This window comes from Leucoraja erinacea, chromosome 30, assembly GCF_028641065.1.
Source record: "Leucoraja erinacea ecotype New England chromosome 30, Leri_hhj_1, whole genome shotgun sequence".
Classification (NCBI taxonomy): Eukaryota; Metazoa; Chordata; class Chondrichthyes; order Rajiformes; family Rajidae; genus Leucoraja; species Leucoraja erinaceus.
Window position 1 is genome coordinate 3226617 of NC_073406.1, and position 21126 is coordinate 3247742.

At 40.0% G+C, this 21126-nt stretch overlaps 1 protein-coding gene across 3 annotated transcripts in view; it reads right to left on the minus strand.

The window, feature by feature from the left end:
* spen (spen family transcriptional repressor) overlaps positions 1-15846 on the minus strand; it is a 71071-nt gene extending 55225 nt beyond the window's left edge. For all 3 annotated transcript variants that reach the window (XM_055659128.1, XM_055659127.1, XM_055659126.1), the window contains exons 1-3: positions 15414-15846; positions 5199-5519; positions 2472-2942 (exon numbers count right to left, since the gene is read on the minus strand). In XM_055659128.1, the coding sequence (XP_055515103.1) occupies positions 2472-2942; positions 5199-5519; positions 15414-15496 (875 nt within the window). In that variant the 5' untranslated portion in view covers positions 15497-15846. The remainder of the gene's footprint in view (positions 1-2471; positions 2943-5198; positions 5520-15413) is intronic.
* Between the last annotated feature and the right edge of the window lie 5280 nt (positions 15847-21126).

Below are 21126 nucleotides of genomic sequence, written 5' to 3' on the forward strand. Positions count from 1 at the left end.
ATTAAAAAAGCTTCTAAAGTTTAGGATATTTTAGCCACATCCTTAATGGTATCATATTCATTTTTGTTTAACACTACACTAAAATTAACTTAAAGGCTGCTTCCTGGTTGTCTGACTCTAAAATTCTTTAATTTGATCATCTGTTCAGCCAAATGATATCAAAGTTGCTGGACATAATGAATTTACTTGGAAATTTCAACTGAAAGCAGCCAGCATTAAAAAGGAAGTTCTCACCACAAAAATCACTAGATATTTTTGAGGTGTTTTATTCTCATTGATGGGAACCACTTTCAAACCTTTGCTGACCTCAAGTCCTGGTTCAATGGAATTTTTGCTCAATGACGTGGCAAAAAAAAATCTGACACACAAATTAGCACAGATTTCAATAGGGCAAGTGATGCTTGACTATTCTATGTAGAAGTAATAGGCAGTAGATTAAGGTACTAAGTAGGTGTAATATAATTAGATACGCTAAAATCCAGTTGTATACGAGACTTACAACTCGGATAAGTACCGAAGGTCAAGTAGCAGAATTCATATTAAATGGTGATAAAACAGAAGACTTTGGAGTTAAAAGATTTTGGTTTAGAATGGTGGAAAGTTGGAGTGTGCCACAACAATTGGCATTAGAGCCACTACTGTTTACCATTTCCAAAAATAATTTGGACTTGGCAAACAGAAATACAACTTAATAATAGCAATAATAATCAATACCAACAGTGTTACCAGCACATAAACTGAAGAACTTAAGTGGAAAGAGCAAGTGAATTTTAGAATAGATAATTTAGACATGAGGTAAATGAAGACTGCATAGTTCTGGCAAACCACTGCCACTGCTCAGTTGCCATTATTGGGCTACTGAGCCATATTATCACCAACTAGAGAGCAGTCCTGACCTACGATCTACCTCATTGGAGACGCTTGGACTATCTTTTATCGGACTTTGTCTTACACTAAATGTTATTCCCTTATCCTGTATCTGTACACTGTGGACGGCTTGATCGTAATCATGTATAGTCTTTTCACTGACTGGAGAGTATGCAACAAAAAAGTTTTTCACTGTACCTTGAACCAAACTAAGGAGCAAAAGTAAAGTAATTAAATAGTTCCATTAAACCTGTGGAGAACCTTGCATAGATCTCATTTGGAATTGGATTGGATTCAATTTATTGTCATTGCACTTTTCAGTGCAACAAAATGGTTTACAAAATGAATATTGTGCATAGTTCTAATTTACCATGCTACAAAATAAATTATCAAAGGCACTACTTAAATTGAGGAATGAAAGGGACTTTGCCTTCTAAAGTAGACTTACTAACTAATGATTCTATCACGGCAGTGCTTCAAGCCGAGTGAACTCACACACACATTGCCATTACAGGCAGCAGAATGCAACAAGTAAAATAATATTAAAAATAATTCTAAAAATAATCTACACTTAAATGATCAGTAGGAAATGTAAATCTTTCACTGTGTACATTTAGGATCTGATGCATCTAGTTGTCAGGGATCAAGCACAATGCCACAATCTTTCCAATTGTGAGATAACGTCATAAAACATTACAAAAACACACATTTGATTATCATGGAATAATACAAGTTATACTTTCTCATTGAAATGTTCAGTAAAACCAGGCAAAACATTTTGATCTTTCTGCTAATAGTTCTCACAAAACATGCAATTGTTTTTGCAAATCAACAATTGGCTGCTATGTATGACCAAGTAGGGGGAAAAAAAGGTTTCTCAGTTTGTATACATGTATAGAAATTTGACATTGCTATCCTGCCACTAACAATATTCAAAGTCGGAAAGATAAAAGGTTCTAATATTATGAACACAGTGATGTGCAATACTAGAAATTACTGAAAAACTGATTTTTCCCCCTCCTAATTACAATGCATCTGAATAGACTAAACAGATGCAACGACCTTGATGCAATGACCATCCTGAATGGAATGTCATTGTGGTGAGGATTCACATCCAAATGTGTAAACACTGTTGCCACTTTGTCACAGGCGGGGAAAAAGTTCATACTCAAGCTTACAGAATTATCTTATCACAATAGATTGCTACTACCATCATCAATTTACCCACATGCTCTACACAAATGCTATTTTCAGATTTACCCTTTTGGAAAGGTATTTTTTCTCCTTCACGGAAATGGCATAAATGATACATCTGTTCCATTGCAATTTCATTAACATCCTAATAACAACAGTACGTTAATTTTGCATTTGAGTGGCACAAAAACTGCTTTGGTGGGTTTGTGCTAAATATACATTCCTTTCTTTTAAATAATTGAAAACTCTCTGGATTAAAACGGTACTATAAAGAGAGATACCCAGTTTTGCCAACTTACACACTTCACCTTTTCTGATGACAAGCAAAAGGACCAAATTATCCCATCTACTCTGACGTCAAATGGGATGCGTGGATGGAAACTATTTGTGGTACGCTCCTCTCCACCTACCTGTCACTGCTGGTACTACTGCTGCTGCTGACTGAATCACTGCTTGATGACCTACTCCGGGACCCACTGCCACTGGGAGATCGCCGTGGCCGTCCTTGGCTAGGTCGCTGTGGGGATTGGTTTCCTGACCGTGAGGAATGTGGGGATCGACTTCGGCTGTGCTGATAGTTCTTTTCCTGCCGTCTCCCTCTTACTTCCCGAGTAATATCTTCCCTGTAGAGATCTCGGTGTACTACACTTGATATTGCAAACTGTTCCCTCCCTCTTTGTTCATAACGTGGATCATGAGCTTCAAATCGAGTAGGGCTTCGACTTCTTGACCCATAATAAACTCCATGTTGTATAGTTCGATCCCGAGGATCTCTATAGTAATCCTGTTCATAATGTCTGGGACGATCAAACCCTGCTGTTGTACGATCGTGGTGTCCATAGGCACTATGATCATAAGTACGCTCCCGGTTGTCAGAAGCCCTGTGTTTTGTTTGGGGAAGGGGGTGGGGGAAAAGAAGGAAAACAAAGAATCAGTCACGCATCATCCACATAGCTGAAATATCCCCGAATTTCCCCCATTAAACACTGGCAAAATAAGCACTTGAATTTTAAATAGCGACTATATGGAAACATTTACATAATTGGCAAAAGCATTGTGTTCAGTAACTATTATTGTTTAAAAAAATAGAATGTTTTCTTCCAATGCTTATATTTCACAGTAAACCATTGCTTATTAATTTCCTATTGCAGTTGATATTAGACTAATTACTAAGCTTTTATTTCCCAATTCTCAGGTATAGTCAGGAAAGGATTATTGTAGAAGCTGACTTACCAAAAGCTAACTAATTCGCTGAGTAATTTACCTCAGTAAAATACATAATATCCAGAAATCTAGTTATTTTAAATTCTGGAATTTACATAACTCTACTCAATCTTTACTGTTTTGTTTCCATTCGGGTTTTTTTTTAATCCCTTCCCATTCTAAATTTCTTCCATGCAAGATATTAAAACAGTATTACTATTTTGCTGATTCTACAGATTCAGAAAACAGAAGACACCGAGAAGCAAAGCCACTAAGCTATGCGTAGTCAAGTTGACTTAATGAAGGCGGTATAGAACTGTGCTTATAATGTACTGTGGAATCATTTTACACTGACCTTTCAGCAATGAAAAGAAGCAAGCTGATTCCAAAGCATTATTGCCATCAGCTGACACACAAAAAAAAATACAAATTCCTAATCAATGAAAGACAAAGACAGGCAAAGTAGCTCACAGAGGTGCAAGACAGTGAGATTCTATTGGCTAAGTGCTGATTGAACTTTTAGCAGTGCTAATGACTACTGGAGTTAGTGGAAAGAAAGGGTTGACTGGGTTAGAAGAGGGGCTAAGATACGCATGGCAGGGCATACCAACCTTTTTAGACTGCAGTAAACACGACCTAAATCCCAATTAAATCTAGGGAGAGAAAAGTGTACAAACATTCCCAATTTGGTCCCCTCTTAAAGGGGTAATCCAACTTCGGATAGTGCTAGTGCCGCATTGATTTGGGGATTGTATCAAGAAAACTGAACGCCCAAGAAAGATAAATTTCCATTGCCAGTGTTACGTACATTCGCCTCATACAGATAGCTCCCAAAGTTTAAAGTAACTCCCAAACCCCAAGACCTTTCTGAGATGCGGAGTGCGTTCAGATGGATGTAGATAAATGTATCCCAATCCGAGTCGATATTAAGCAACTATACCCGTTACTCCCAGAGCACAGTGCTTTCTTCTAGTAGTAGACATATAATATCCATTTTCTAGCAGTCAGTTGCCATGTCTTAAAATCTTTTCATATTTGATCTGAAAGTTAAAATGTAAAGTATCCACTAACAGATGTCCCTTGTTTGATAGTCCACTGGTACAATAAGTAGAATCAAGATGAGTATGAAACACAAACCAGGTAATCCAATCTGCCATACAACTACTTTAAGATGAATATAATCCCACGTTGAAGTGATAATGCCCTTCATTCCATTATGCGGGAAAATAAAATTCCAAATGTTTGTAAGCTTCTATAATTTAACCGTCAGACCAGAAAAATCCATAAGATCCAATCGGGGTGAATCAAAATAAACAGTACAGATATGTAGACCCTTGTATATGTTACTTCATCAATTCTTCAGTTTTCCTTTCCATGAATTCGTTGAAAATTATTAGCTGTAATATCCTTCAAGGTGGTAGATCAAAGAGTACTATATCTTCATCGAAAGATTTCATATCCAAAGAACGTGCATCAATATATTACATTTAAACCAAAGCCAATGATACTGCGGGAAGTCTTCAATGCACTTCAATATTGCCTGAAACTGTAGGTCTAGTAATTCCATAGTATTCCTCAGGTTGGTTGTACCAGGATGTAATATCATGCCACTCAATCGAAGGGATCCATCCAGAGGGAACTGCTTGCAATCCAGGGAAAAAGGGAAGCTTATTTCGAGGGTTAACTCCATAGTAACTGATAGAAACCTTCCATCACACTAACCAAACTTATCCCAGGAGTAGTCATCCAGCCAGCTGCAGAATAGATCCACTGCGAAGAGGCCAGAGCTGCTACTGGTTTCAATTCTCTTCCATATCCAATAACGACACGAGTGTACAGATTTCCTCCTTAAATCCATCTGGGGAACCTAAACATGAGTTGCTGCTTCTCACACTATTTATCAAAATCCTGCCTAGAGAAACCTTGGAACTTACCCATCAAGTCTCCGTTCATAACGTCCTTCCCGTCCATGTAGTGATGGTGGCGGTCCATATGTTGGCCCCCCACCACCTCCCCTGAACCCTGAAACCTCTCTAGTACGAGTTCCTATAGGAACGGTATCATCTAATCCCCGGGCAGCACTTGGAATAGTGCCAGGCTCATTGTAATCCGTTCGAAGGTCCCGATCTCCCATTTTATTGACAGAATTATGCGCTTTCTGTGCACTTTTGATGTCCACAAAATCCACAAAGGCTGCCACTCCACCTTCTGAGCCCCTTTTGGGAAGAATTTTGACACTTTCCACTCGGCCATATCTGAAAAACAAAAGGGGGGGGGAAATTATTATGCAAAATACAAACTAACCAAGGCATTTTACAATCAACACGTTACATGTTATGCCAATATTCAAACTATTATTTTCAACAATTGTTTAAAGATTAGAATGAAATTTAAACACACTATTGGCATAGCAGTTGGTGCTGCAGCCTTACAGCTCCAGAGACTCGTTACTTGATGCTGAGGTTGTGCGTTGTTGGTATGACGTGTGTGTAAGGTTGATGTGCACCATTCCCCCCCCCCCCCCCCCCCCCCCCCCCAATTCCAACACTCCAGTTTACTCCCACAGGTACTGTATGTCTATATGACACCAGGTAGGAAATAGGAAAATCAGGGAGCGGATGAGGTTGATGGGGATGCAAGAACAGAAAATGAAGTGTGGAGTTTGATGACTGCCATGAATGCCGTGAGTTGAGTCTCCGTGCTATATGATTCTACAATTAACTTATTTTTTGTGTTTTCGATGTAAACTACGCTGTTCGGGTTGCAGCTACACCATATTTCATAAAGTATACCCAACATCATGAAGAAAGCATTATATATGTGGTTTGGCAAGATCAGAAATGGAGATTAGGGAATAATTGATTCTCAATTGCTGTTGATGACAATTGATATCTTCTGTATTCTAGTCCATGATACTGATGAATACGCAATGTTGTTGGATTGAGGGAGTAAATGTATTATGATCAAAACTGGTACAAAATCCTAATTTACACTGTCTCAAATAAACCTTGTACTTAAATTAACTGGATTCTTTTAAACCAGATGCAGAAATTTGGACAAAGCACGCTGACAGTATTCAGCTATTATTTCCAAGATTTACTTAAGCGCACCACTGAATTCATTCATGCTTTATTTTCCTGTTCCTATTCTCATCTTCAAAAGCAGAGCTCCAGTTCCACCAATATCTTATTGTATGGAGAAGGGTCCCGACACAAATCATCACCTATCCATGTTCTCCAGAGAAGCTTCCTGATCCGCTGAGTTACTCCAGCATTTTTTATTTTTTGTAAACCTGCATCTGCAGTTCCTTGTATCTCATCTCATCCATCAGCAATCTTGAAGTCCCAAGTAATTTTCATATTCCCATTCCCTGGTGAATTATCCACTGATGCATTAGGTTAATGATTTAGCATCATGCTCATTAGCTGCACTAATTAAATTCCAAAGGAATAATTCACCCTGCTGACTCTTTATTTAACCTAAATGGAGAAACATCAATGGGATTGAATCTTCCCCGAAACAGAAATTCAAGCATTCCATCTATGTTATCTATAAAATAAGATTTTCGGTTTCCACATTACTGAAGTTTAGAAAATGGCTTATGATCAAAATGTTCGACTTTGGTAGAAAAAGAATGCTAAACTGAAGGTAACAACTTTGGTGTTAATGTACATTATAAAAGTAAACATAAATAGTAATACAACGGAACATACAACTACGATTTTTAAAGCTTAAGTGTAATATTGAATTTTCCATCTAATTGTTTCTCCTCTGCAAACTGCCAATCCTGGTCTTGAATTCTTGTGTTTTGTAGGAGAGAATCTGCAGGACTAAGGGAAATACGGAGAGTAGGATGTTCTCACATGGTGCCAGTATAGACACAAGGAGCCAAATGAACCCCTCCTGTGCTGTAACCAATCTGCGATTAAACACTGTCAGTTATTCTTTGATACATTCTGGTGCTTTATCAAAATGAGAGATAATACATTTAAGTTCGGTCTTATTTTCAACATCTTTTTACATTGTTGTATTCAAAATGTGCATCTTTTAGCTGGTGGTCCAGAAATGATTTGCCACAGATGACTTGGGGAACCTATAAAGTTTATTTTAGGATGTCAGACCAAATAGACTTATTTAATAACTCAAAATCCCTAAACTAATATAAAGGCCATTGCATGCATTTCCTGGTGACATTATAGAGTAATCGGTACAAAAGTACAACCTAATTTGTGCTTTTCAAACCCAGATGACTGAGATCAATTGTAACACCCCAACTCTTCCTTCTATTTCCCAGCCCAAGACGTGATGTTAGGTGAAAATCACCAATCCTGGCGATATTGGGGAAGGGGGTGGTACTGGTTTGGAGAATCATGGAAGCTGTGTGTGTTTTATTAAGAATACATTTATTTTGTAGTTGAATTATAATTATAATATGTATAATTACGATAGTTCAATTTATGTTGCATAGTTAACTGTACTGCCAAATAAGGACAACATGCAAAATGTACACATTTTAATTAATCTAATCCATGCTTTTGTAGCTGCAATTGCGAAAACGGCAGGCAGTAAAATGCAATCTTTTCACAAAGACTTCGGCGAATGCTGCTATCGGAGGTTTTATTCTATTTTAACCCCCATTCAAATACATGCTATCTGTTTACAAGCTTGTGTGTACTTCGAGAAGCCAAGGCCGTTTAAATAAACAACTGGACTTTGAGCAAATCCCGAGAACAGCTATTTATGTGCTTTCCCTCAGTGATGAGCTATACCGGCCGCATGACACACCTTGTGGCTGCCTTCCAAGCTCTCTCGATTACTGCAATCTCGCAGCCGACCAGCGGTGCAATGCTGTAAAATGGCGGGACATATTACGAGAATCAAACGGCCACATATAATGGCGGGAGACGCAGGAAAAAAAGGCTCGAAATCGGGCCATTTTAGTAAATCAATAACTCCAGCGAAAAAATGATCGGTTATTTAGATATTGTTCAACGTAATTTGCCCGTAAACATTTTATTTTAATTTCAAGGACATTGTTCCTTCTAGGATTTTCATTGGGTGCAGTCATCAAATAATCTACTTTTCAGAAATTGGGTGGATCTTGCAAGGATATCACATGGTCTGCTTGTATTGCAGTAAGATTTAAACGCTGCGTGTTTTAATTTGTACTCACTCCTACGTAAAAAAATTGTTTCCCCATTTCTGTAAATAGTTTCTATTCAGTAACTGTACAATGATCTCCCTAAAAAAAGATTCTATTTTTTTAAATCGTGATGCGATTAGAGTGACGTTCATCAGCAGAATAAATTGCCTTGTTGCTTCTGGGCAAGTCTCTAGGGAGAAGTGAATGCCACACCGACATTTTTACACAATGCATATTATGCGGTGCCAGGAACTGTACTGCTTTTGCAGAAAACCTGCGTTCCAGGCGGTTCTCGGTTTCTCCAAATGTCACTTCTAAAACTTAGCGTAATAATGAATCTAATTTTATATTAACTCAAAGGATATATGGACTATCCACACAACCTATTAAGACTCAACATTTTTGTGGCGGGAAGATTCAGCAGATCAGACAATGTTCGTGAAAGAGAAGCAGACTTAACGTTTCAGGTAGATCCTTCGTTAGAACATGAACGAAAAACAAGTACCAACTTGTTTTCTTTTCCCAGTTTAAACGAAGGGGCTTCAATTCAAAACGTTGCCGGATCTACAGAAAGTTTTCTTTATTTTGGGTTTCAACCATCCGCAATATTTTATTAAAATGTTCGCTTCCGTTAAGAGGTATCTATCGTAAACCCGCAAAGATATATAAATGGTAATAATTTGACGCTTTGATTAAGTTACTTCAAGATTACTTCAAAAGAAAAACGATATATACTGGCCGGATTTTATTTTAAAATGGTGAGCTGCTGGTATAACAGAAATACAATTTGTTTTTTTTAAACAGAGTGCGCTCCCTCCCTATGCAATACAATGAGAAAGCAGGATCTCGTGATCAAAGATCTTTGCTCGTGATTTCCCGAGCCAGGTAAAGTGCTAATATAGTGCGGAATCCCGTAGCCTTCACAAGGGGTTGGCAGGATTGGGAAAATAAGGCAGGTCTGTTCGTTTTGTGTCATGGCGAATTGTCTAATATGCAAGATTTAAATTTAATTCTAATTTAAACAAGTCTGGGTGCCAAATATTGAGAAACAAATTTAAACTGACAGCTTCAACAGCTGGGCTTCGGTATTTTGTGGACGGTGCTCGTTCTGATCCACTTGAATGACCTACCACCACCGCTCGACCCAGGTATCACGCCTTCCATTAAAATGAAATAAATTCAGACGAGTGGCTACGGGACGAGGTGCTGAGGCAGCAGTAACATCCAAGGCTGTTTCGTGGTGTTGAACCACTAAATCCCCTGGTGAAATCACTGTTACTTTTAAATTTTGTTGGTCGGTATGAGTCCAGAGTGATCATAAATATCAACTCCATCAATCTCTGAAGAAGGGTCTCGACCCGAAACATCACCCAACTCTTTCGTGAACATGTATGCAGTATTGCTCCAGAAATGCTGCCTGTCCCGCTGAGTTACTCCAGCATTTTGTGTCTACCTTCAACTCCATCAATGTGTTTAGGTGCCAATGTATTAAAAATAAATGTCCACTAACATATTCAAAGATTCAATCGAAAAACATGCATAATATATAATACAGAATAGTCAATCTGTTCCAAAACTGAACAGTAAACTCTGTTAATTTTTATTGAAATAGAAAATTTCAGAAATGCTCTGAGCAGGGCTGCATCTAGCCTGACATGTGGTGTGTTCCCAGGTTTTTCAGTTTCAGATTTCCAAGATGCAATATGTCTTTGAGAAGATGCAACTTAACCCAAAGCATATGGAATCGAAGTAAAAGCAGCAGAATGGATAGCAGACTGGACAAAACTGAAAGTAAACGTCAGGCGATTACTAAAACCGCTGGAACATGGTAACTGATATTCCAAAGCTAAACCAATCCTCATACACAATTTTGCACACTACTTCCACAATACTGCATACATGTTCACGAAAGAGTTGGCTGAATAATGTGTTGTAACCACTGTATACAATATTGCTCAAAGCCAAGTAAGAGAGACAACCAAATATACCTCGCAAATGTAATGCCGCCAAGGTGTTGCTTAACAATCTGATATCTCAATATGAGCAGGCGGACCAGTGTTTTGGCATTATTTGTTATCTACATTACCTCAATTCAAGTATATTTCTTGTCAACTTCTCTCTGACATTACAATAATGGCAACATTTCATTTAGTCAGTGCAAATGTCATCACTAGCTGTAATACATTAGTTCTATGTTATCCCATTTACTCATCCATTCCTTCAACACTTGGAGCAATTTGGAGGCCAATTAATCTACAAACCGCATGTCAAATAAATTTAAGAAAAATCCACCATACAAGTTGTAAATAATTATAAATTGTGAAGATTGCCAATACAATGTTATCATTAAAGAAATTTGCATTTCAATTGAGCTGTTTATCCCCTGGATGCCTTAAGCGCTTCACAGAAGCTACTGAATATAAATACCATTGGAAAGTAGGCAAATCCACCAGTTTGAGTTGAGTTTAATAGCCTGATGGCTGTGGGGAAGCAGCTATTCCTGAACCTGGATGTTGCAGATTTCAGGCTCCCTGTACCTTCTACCTGAAGGCAGTGGGGAGATGAGTGTGTGGCCAGGATGGTGTGGATCCTTGATGATGCTGTCAGCCTTTTTGAGGCAGCGACTGTGATAGATCCCCTCGATGGTAGGGAGGTCAGAGCCGACCCACAATATCATAATATGATATGACCCACAATATCAAAAATGATCAATTAGTTTGTGTGGCAACATCAGCCACCGAGAACACCCTTTATTTTTCAAAACAGGATATTTTACAAGGTGATTAGAGGGTCAGGCTTTGATTTAATATAGATACAAAGTGCTGGAGTAACTCAGCGGGTCAGGCAGCATCGCTGGAGGAAAAGGATCGGCGATGTTTCCGGTCGGGACCCTTATTCAGACTGAACATAGGGGGGTGAAGAACTGGAGAAAAGACCAGGACCAATCCGGGCTGGCAACAAATGACCTCAGACGGGGAGGTGCCCAGCTAGGCCCATTCCACATACAGCTGTATTCCCCTTTCACTAAGACGTCAGCCTACACTTTTGCCTCAGGTCCCACAACATGGCTTGACCTCACTGTAGAATATTATCCTTGTACTAACTCAAAGTTAATATATTTATAATTTTCAAATGATTATACTTCAATTAATACTGATAGTGTTGTAAGAGTAATTCTCTTGCATTAATGAAAAAGATTTTTCCTCTTTGCATATGAAACCAAAAGCTCTCACACAGACCCAGCAGCCAGGGAGCAGCTGCCGCTTTTGTTGAATATTGTGCTATGAAACCTCAACGGATAGTTGGGAGCCAGAAATTTTGGACAAAAAGTTAGGATTCATTATTCATCTTTTAACTGCTAGCCACGCAATGTCAAAGCCAAATCTGTCATTCCACCATCCTGTGTGTAATTTACTTAATTGTATTACAAGAAAATATACAATGGATCAGTACTACAACTACTATGAATGGAAAATGTCCAATTTGAATTTAACTCCAACATCAGCCTGAACATTGTTACTTAAATGAAATTAAAATAGAAAGATCTTGTTATATTATGACACTTCCAGAAACTGTACATGAATCTGTAACCTCACAACTTTTTAGTGGATCTCAGAAAATATGCCAGTTTTTGGCAAACAGTAGATATGTGTCTTGGAAATAGGGTGGAGCATGGGATGATTCTGCAGCAATGTCAAGAGCTTGACATATGACATAATTTACATTAATCTTCTGAAGTGAACTCAGGAAGCAGCACAGATCAATACTGAATGCAACATTAAATTTATACATGACAAGTTTTACAGATTTCAGGATAAATCTGATATTTCCCATGTCAGTGAAAACAACTGACCCTATAAGGGGAATGGTCTGGAAGACTAAGTTTAAGTTATTGGCCCACATTTGATTAGAACCAAAATTCATTCTATAGCTTATTGGCAAAATAATTCAGTATTATTTAAATGGACTATAGTCTGTCATTTATTTATGACAAGAAAATGCTTTTGTTTTTAAATCGTGGATACAAACTAGCCAGAATTCAAATGGGACAGTGTATTACAACCGATTGGTAACATTTCTCAAAAAATGTTAAATATCCTGAGGCCTAAACAATAATTGTTCCAATTAGACACAAAATGCTGGAGTAACTCAGTGGGTCAAGTAGCATCTCCGGAGAGAAGGAATGGGTGACGTTTCGGGTCGACACCCTTCTTCAGACTGATGTCAGGGGAGGGGCGTGAGCTTTTAGTTGTTCCAATTAGACGGCTACTACAATTGAGTCTTAGTTAACTACGTTGGCTTATTTTGGCAAAATAAAGCAGATCACAAGGAGACCACGCCCTCATCATAGTCCACACTGTTTACACACCCAAAAATATGACAACACTGCTGTGTCCAAGAACATTTAAACGATTTGAAATGTTAATGCCAGATCTTCTTTTCGCTGGAGAAAGCATCCAGACCATCCTTGCTGACATCGCCCGCTTTACTTACACTTTTTACTATATTCTAATTATACTCTGGGGTGTACGAGGGAAGAAAAACGCACCGATCTAACATAGATTCACTTTAAGCTAATGATTTCCTAATAATTCTCCCTGCTGTTATGAAATATAAATATTAAATGCACCAAATATCGAAACAGCGTGAATTAGCAAAAGCTTTGTTTCACAATCCACAGGTTTTTTTGTATGTTTCCCCTGTTCCAGCTCGTTTCTATCTGAAACCTTTTGCACCCTCCCCCTTACGCGTTTCTCGCGTTCTCCGGTGGGGGAGGGGTGGGAACTAGCTTATTTGCATTTCAGACTGTTATACCAGAAATACAAGGCTCTTCTATAATTAAATATAAATATAGACAGCAGATTCTGCAAACCGTAACCGATTTCAGTGCTTGTAACCATTATGCCAATTAAATGCATATTCAAAATGTTTTTAATTTTAGGGGGGTTTTGGACTGGAAAAAGGCACCAAAATATGTTCATGTCCCTAAAAAAAAATCAAACAAATGATTGTAATATTTGGTTGGATTTGAATGGTTATAAATGGGAACTAAAAATGAAGTTTGTCTTCACTGTGATGTACAATGATCTATGTACTTAATATAAGATTTTCCACAAACTATACTGTTAGATGTAAACCAGTAACTAGATCTAATTTAAGACTGACAATCTAATAGCCTTTGAATAAATCACCAAGCAACTGTAACTGGGCAACTTCACCATCAACCCAAAATATAGAAGTTTCTTACCAAAATCCTTTATCAAAACACGGAACGCTGCCAAAACATAATGGATCCCCTTGCTAACATTTGTTTTCCATCGTACACATCACTTTCAAGTACTGATTCCTACTCAATATCTACGCCTGACAAGAAGCGAAACCTAGAGGTGTTAGAACAATGCCGTCTGCATTTTGGCCCAAACCCTTGGTTTTTCTTTTATTTTTGACAACATAAATCGTCAATAAAGGTAATGATTTTCAAGACAGGTGCAGCATTTTAAACACGAGGTCGAAACGGTGCAAATCAAGTCAACTAGGTTGCGGGAGATCTTCCATGGATTGTTACAAACCTGGAAGGTTAATTAACAGGTTCATTTATTAAAACAAAGAAGTCAGAGTTAAATCACTAATGCACCTTGGAATTCATAGAGATATTTCCCTAAAATTAACTGACGGGCCTTTTCGCATTTTTTTAAAAATAATAACCTCAATTGACATAGCTTCTGTACTTCAATAGTTGTGATAAATCTTCCAATAGATCGGACATGCCTTTGTATTAAAATTAATGTAATTCAGATCAAAGACGCAGATACTGCATCTTTAACGCATAATGTTTCCCAAAACACTTTATTACATATTTTGAAATCACAGAATCATACACAATGTGGGAGATTAGATTTTACTACACATCCTCCGACAAAGTACATGTTTCAAATGACAAACGTGAGGTTTGATGCCGAGAATGGGATCCGCCATTTTACTCACGCTACGCTCAGTATCCCAATTTTATCATTTCCTTTCACATCAACAACACCGTTGAACACATAACAATTGAAGTTAGACACAAACATTATGCCCACTTGCAACCAGCTTCCACAACGTAACCATGCTTTGTACAATACATTAGGTAGTTTCCAAATTCCAATTCTTCACTATAGGGCGAACAATTTCGAACCTTTAACTAATTGCAACTCGATCGCTGCCTCTTTTCTAGAAGCTATTTAAAGCAAGGTACCTAAATCTTCACATCAAATCGTTATTTTTAAAATTAAAAGCAATTACAATGACATGTTGCACATATTTCCTGCTCACAGAAGTGTATCGTGAGCCTGTAAGTTTATTTTCTACTATGCAGGGTCAAACAGTTTCTGATCGCAGATAAGCGCCAGTTAGGACCTTTGCTATCAGCAAATGTGTTGTGTTGTGTTGGACACCCTTCCCCCAGTCCCGTTTCCCACAGACAGCCCTGGCCTCCATTACAGCTCCCATGTGTCTAAAACATAGTCAGACCTTCACATCCCTCCCCTCTCATGGGGCTGGAGCTTCCCCAAACTATTCACACATCCAACACCAACTTGACTTCATTTGCAAACGCGATGCTTTGAAAATCACGCAATCGCCATTTAGCTAAGTCACGGGCTAGAATAACAAAACAAAAGAGAGAAAACGTGTTTGTGTCCCATTTCGAGTGGACGATCTTTCTTCCCTGTGGAATGGAGAGGCTCAAAAGCTGTTGGGGTGACTGACACCAGTGAGTGAGCAGTTTGCCCGAGATTGTGGCATTGCTACACAACAATAGGAATACCGTAGGGCCGCCTGTGACCCCTTTTACTAGCGGAGTGAAGGATGTGAACTTAACCAGCAGCGTGTGTGTGTGTGTCCCGATCTCACTCACACAGCTGCAGAAAGACAACCGGCCACTTTCTCCGGTTCCAGTTCATCCCAAGCAAGCTGGAGGCCGGGCTCCTTCCCACACACCGAAGAGTCTTTTGACTTCATTTCTTACCGTTTAAAATGTTCGATAATCTTGTCTTCGCGGACATTTTCCGGCAAATTCCCCACCCAGAGGTGCCTGGTTTCTCGTACCATCCTTAGCGAGTCATAGGACTGTGTGAATGTCTGGGATCGGCGGAGGGGGGTGGTGGTTGTTGGCGTCTGTCGGCCCCCGAGGCCGGGGGTTAATCCGTGAGGTAAAATCCCACCATGAGGTTAACGCACACACTCTCTCTCTCTCTGTCGTTTTCGCCCGCCTTCCTTCCTTCCTTCCTTCGTTCGGCCGCCCGACCTGACGCGGTTTTTTTTTCCTCGAGACGCTAACAGTCCGTCCCGAGACCCGAGGCTTCGCCCCACCGCGCACGCGCCGAATCCTCCACGGCGGGCGGGCGGGCGCGCAAGCGCCACGATGCCCCGGGTTCGCTTTCGGCTCCGCGCCGCAGCGCGCACGCGCGGAAAATCCACCGTCAGCTTCCCAGCCGACAGGGGGGGGGAATGTACCGCCACTGCGCCTGCGTCTGCGACGCACCGCCCCCGCCGGTCTCCCGCTCCCACCCCGCCCCCTCCCCCCCGTCAGCACGGGCGACTGCGCGTGCGCGGAATGTGCCGCCTGGGGCAGGCCGGCCGCGGCCGCATGCGCGGTACGTGCAGCCCTTCTTCCCTCCCCCCCCCCCCCAGAGTAGTAAATACGCGTGCGCGGAAAATAAACAGCCCCTCCCCCCCCCCACCCACCCACCGACCGAGCCCTCGACGCGAGTGAGAAGTACGCGTGCGCGGAATGTGCAGCCTCCTCCCCTCCCCCCCAGCGCTTGGCGCGAGTGAGAAGTGCGCGTGCGCGGAATGTGCAGCCTCCTCCCCTCCCCCCCCAGCGCTCGACGCGAGTGAGAAATGCGCGTGCGCGGAATGTGCAGCCTCCTCCCCTCCCCCCCAGTGCTCGACGCGAGTGAGAAGTGCGCGTGCGCAGAGGCTGGGAGTGTGCCGAGTCGCGCTGGTCCAACTCGCCACAGTGACTGGGAGGAAAGTTCTGGAAGGGCTGCAGCCGTCGGTGCAGGAGCACGGCGAATAGAGAGGAACTCTTTTGAGAGCGCAATTCCAGGGATACCTCTATTTATTTCATCCTTTAAAAGAATAGACGTTTTATATATTTTTTAAAACCCGTGTGTATAAGCGCCTCCTTCGACTCACACTATAATTCTGGACGCTTTGAACGATTATGGGAAGATTTTTTTGTTTGGATCACCGAAATGAGGAAATACAACCTTCGAGAAAAAAAAAAGCAAAAGCTCGATACCAATAGCTTTGTCAGAAAACTGCGGCGTGTTGGTGGCGTCCATGCTCAGCCCTTTGTCCCTCCCCCCCCACCCCCCCTCTCCTTGTTCCATTCGGGCGCCATTTTAAGGCGATGGAAAGTTCTGGAGAGTCCGCCATTTTGTGGCAGCCCGTCCTCTGCCCCAGCAGGGAGAAGGAGAGAGAGAGCTGCTGGAACACCAGAGATGTAGACTACTTTGTGGCTTAAAAATAGTGGAATAACAAGCACTCACGGTCCTATGCCATCTTTTAAACAAAAAAAAAACGTGATCTCTCTTGGAATATGCCATTTCGTTTAGTCATTGCACTAAATTAAAACAAAACTGGCTTTGCGTCCAACCTACACTTGGTCAACTGTTCCAAGATCGCTAAAATTAGGATATGTTACATTTATATCGGGTTGGAGAGAAGGAAAGAATTCTCTTGGGGAAAGGACAACAGTTTGGGTAGTGATGCCACAATACAGTAAGTGTTTCAGAAAGGACACCAGTATAAAATATTTTTTTTAATTAAATTTTGTATTTAAGCATCACGTCACCATTCAAACATACATTGACAAAAACAAGCACTGACAAAAGCCTGATGGGTCACATGTTTCTCACGATTTTGCTGTAAATTTGAGACACAAAAAAAAATCACTTAAGCGTTTCCAGAAATCTCATTTGGGGGTGGAGGGATAATGTTAAGGCTGGTTTTCTGGCGAGTAGCTGCTATGGGGTTACGTTTTAAAATGCTGATTGAAATTGCGAACTGTGAATCCAGTTGATGTGGCTGAAACAAAAAAAAAAGAGAAAATGGTGCAATAGCCAAATTCTGGCGGTTTCAAGAAACCCATTTCGACGGGCACATGTTTTTTTCTTGTGGGGTAATGTTTTAATTATATCTCATGTATTTCGACATGTTGGAAATTAATTGCATATTACAAAGCTGGGCCTGAAATGAATCTTGGTTGTAAAAGGTTTATTGCTGGGTCTCTGGATTTATTAATCAAGGATCAAGGTTATATTTCTTTGCCGTTGGCCCTGGGCGTGAAATTCTATGGTGCAAGATACCAGGGTGGGGAGAGATGGACAGACTGAAAGTAGATGACTCAAGCTTTCTTCTCAAAGGTGGCAATTATGTATTGAGTTATGCAATCAGCACACACAAGCCCTTTACTCAAGATTGCCTTTTGTCTCATGACACGCAGTATATTCAGTGGCAATATAAAAGCTGAATTAACGAGAGGGGTGGTGCGTGTTCTAATCACTGTAGAGCTTTGAATGTCGTATGTTCTGTTTATTTGTTGCCAATCAACGATTATTGAGAAACTTACAAATGAAATATGATCGAGCTCCTTTTCTGCGCGGTATTCAGTGTGCTTGACATTAGTGTTCGTTTTGGTCGCAAGTATTTTTAGAAAACTCCCTACTGGACGCCATCTGCAAAGACTACAGGGAGGACGGCATTATTCTGAAGTGTTTTTCTCTGAATTATCTATGGTAGACCTAACGTACGCTGGAAAAAATTATTTTGAGATTCAAATATTGGTTCTCATCATTATTAAACCTTTATAAATCTTTGTGTCGAGAATTTCAGATATTGGGAGAATCACGGGATTAGACATTCGTGCTGAAAAGATCAACTGTGAACTAATTGAATTCTGGAATTGACAGGAGGGGCCAAATGGTCCACCCCTGCAGTTTTTTATTTGCGAAAGTTGGCAATAATCTTGTAACCTGAGCACTTCCATTAAATACACAACACGGCAAATTTGAAAGAATTTCGTGGAGTTTCCTGTGTATGACTTGCATTTTGCTTTATTATTCGTAGTGATAACCCCAAATTGCCTTTTGTAGCTTTCACATGCTTACAGTTTTACATCCCTTGGTGAACTACTGTTCTCTTCCACATTTTGTATTGTCCTTTTATTAATCTGTAAATTATCCCTTTAAAAAAGACAAGAAATAGCATGTGCAGATTGCATCATTTAAAGGCTTATATATAGGGAGATTGTGCCAGTCTTAAACAGAACTGCAACCGAGCTTTATGTTTCATTTGCATGTATACTTAATGATGCTTTGTAACAAATCCAGTAATTGCTTCCCAGCAGTATTTTTTGTAGTTTCTCAGCAACTACCCTTTTGTGTTGTGGAAACCATGTGTACTTGTTCCTAACTGACTTTGTTTGCTGTCAATTGTGATTTTATACCATGTGTAAATATGTAAATGTACCACATTAATTTTTGGTGAATTATATTTTGCATAATGTTAGAAATCCTTGAAGGTTATTTTTGAACATCTCTGATGTTCCCAAGATCTCTGTGTGATGACGAGATGGGTCTTCAAATAGCTAGATATCCAACTGTTCTGTCTGGATGGATGATCTTTATTAAAAAGAGATGTGTTTCTATGACGAACAAAAGAAAATAGGAGCAGAAGTAGGTCAATCAAGAGTGTTTTATTGTCACAGGTCCCGGATGGAACAATGAAATTCTTACTTGCTGCAGTGCAACAAAATATGTGAATATGTAAACATAGTACATAACGGGGGAAGAGGGGAAAAAAATAACAAATATAGTGCAATAATAATATAGTCTTTTGCAGTTCGGAGCTTATTTTTGTGTTTGATAGCCTGATGGCTGTAGGGAAGAAGCTGTTCCTGAACCTGGACATTACAGTTTTCAGGCTCCTGTATCTTCTTCCTGATGGTAATGGTGAGATAAGTGTGTGACGTTCAAGTTGCCGAACCATGCTCTCTACCGTGCACCTGTAGAAGTTTAGGAGAATCTTCTTCAACATGCCAAATCTCCGTAATCTTCTCAGGAAGTAGAGTCGCTGATGTGCCTTCTTTATAATTGTGTCGGTGTGCTGGGTCCAGGAAAGATCTTTGGAAATATGCACACCCAGGAATTTGAATTTCAAGCCTGCCCTGCCACAGTTCATGGTTGGGCTGCCCCAGACATCATCTGTGCCAATTTAATTGTTCAATCATTCACTATCTTGGTGGGGGGAAAAACCTACATATCTAGTTTTTAAATGGCCACCCCTTTTAACTATGGTCCCTTATTGTAGATTTTTCCACTGGTGGATACATATCAGTATCAAGCTTGTCATTCTCCCATAGAATTTTGTATTTCAATAAGATGGAAAATGTTCCTTGTATTCTTCAGAAGTCAGTGATATCAATAATGGATGTATTTTCCAATTGCATTATGCTGCTTAATTAACTGAAACAATAGGTCTTAAACCAAACATTCTTTCCATGGCATTTTGGGGAAAGTAGGAAAAGAAGATGCTGGTAAAACTAACTCAGAATTACATGAAGATAGACACAAAAAGCTGGAGTAACTCAGCAGGCCAGACAGCATCTCTTGAGAAAAGGAATAGGTGATGTTTTGGGTTGAGATCCTTCAGACTGAAAGGTAGGGGAAAGGGAAACAAGAGATATAGATGGTAACATAGGCAGATATAGAACAAATGAATGAAAGATAGACAAAAAAGTAATAATGATAAAAGAAACAGGCTAGGTGAGAACGAGCACAGACAATTAGACACAACAAGACAACTAAAGCTGGGTAGACAAAAGTCCTGGAGAAGCTCAGCGGGTGCAGCAGCATCTATGGAGCGAAGGAAATGGGCAACGTTTCGGACCGAAACCCTTCTTCAGACATAAAGCTGGATTTTCTTAAAATCCTAAGCTGTCCCTAATTACATGACTTGTATCTTTAACTGGGTTTCTTACTGAAGGAACAAGAAACTGCAGATGCTCGTTTGCTTGCCGAGTGATAGGTAAGACCATTGTGGTTGGGTTGGGCAAAAGTCAGAGATGAGAAGACAAATGCGGTGAGGTAAGGGTAGAATTACGAATTGAGAAGCCGGAAGGAATGCACGTGGAGGGCTAATGGAGAAATGGTTGCGTGTCCTGGGGCACAGTGAAGAGAGTTACCTAAAATTTGAGAACTCAATGTTCATACTGTTAGGTTGTAAGCTAGCCAAGTTGAATATCCTCTATATGTTAAAACAGAACTAAATAGGGATTTAGGAACAATAGGAACTAAATAGGGACACAAGGGCAGTTCGGCAGATTTTTTTTCTCTCTAAACCAGCATCTGCAGTTCCCCCTATCTACATGCACATTACTTGATTTGGTGACATGGAATATATGAAAGTACTTTTTTATCCAAATATGATCATGAATGCACCAGGAATTCACACTTGCAAAGTTAACCTGGGGAAAACATTTTAGCGTTTGTTTTGCATAGGGAGGAACTGCAGATGCTGATTTACACAAAAGATAGACACTTAATAGAAGGGACTCGACCCGAAACGTCACCCATTCTTTCTCTTCAGAGATGCTACCTGTCCCACAGAGTTACTCCAGCATTTTGCATCTATTCTTAGCATTTGTTTTATTCTCCTAAAGGTAACAGATTTTC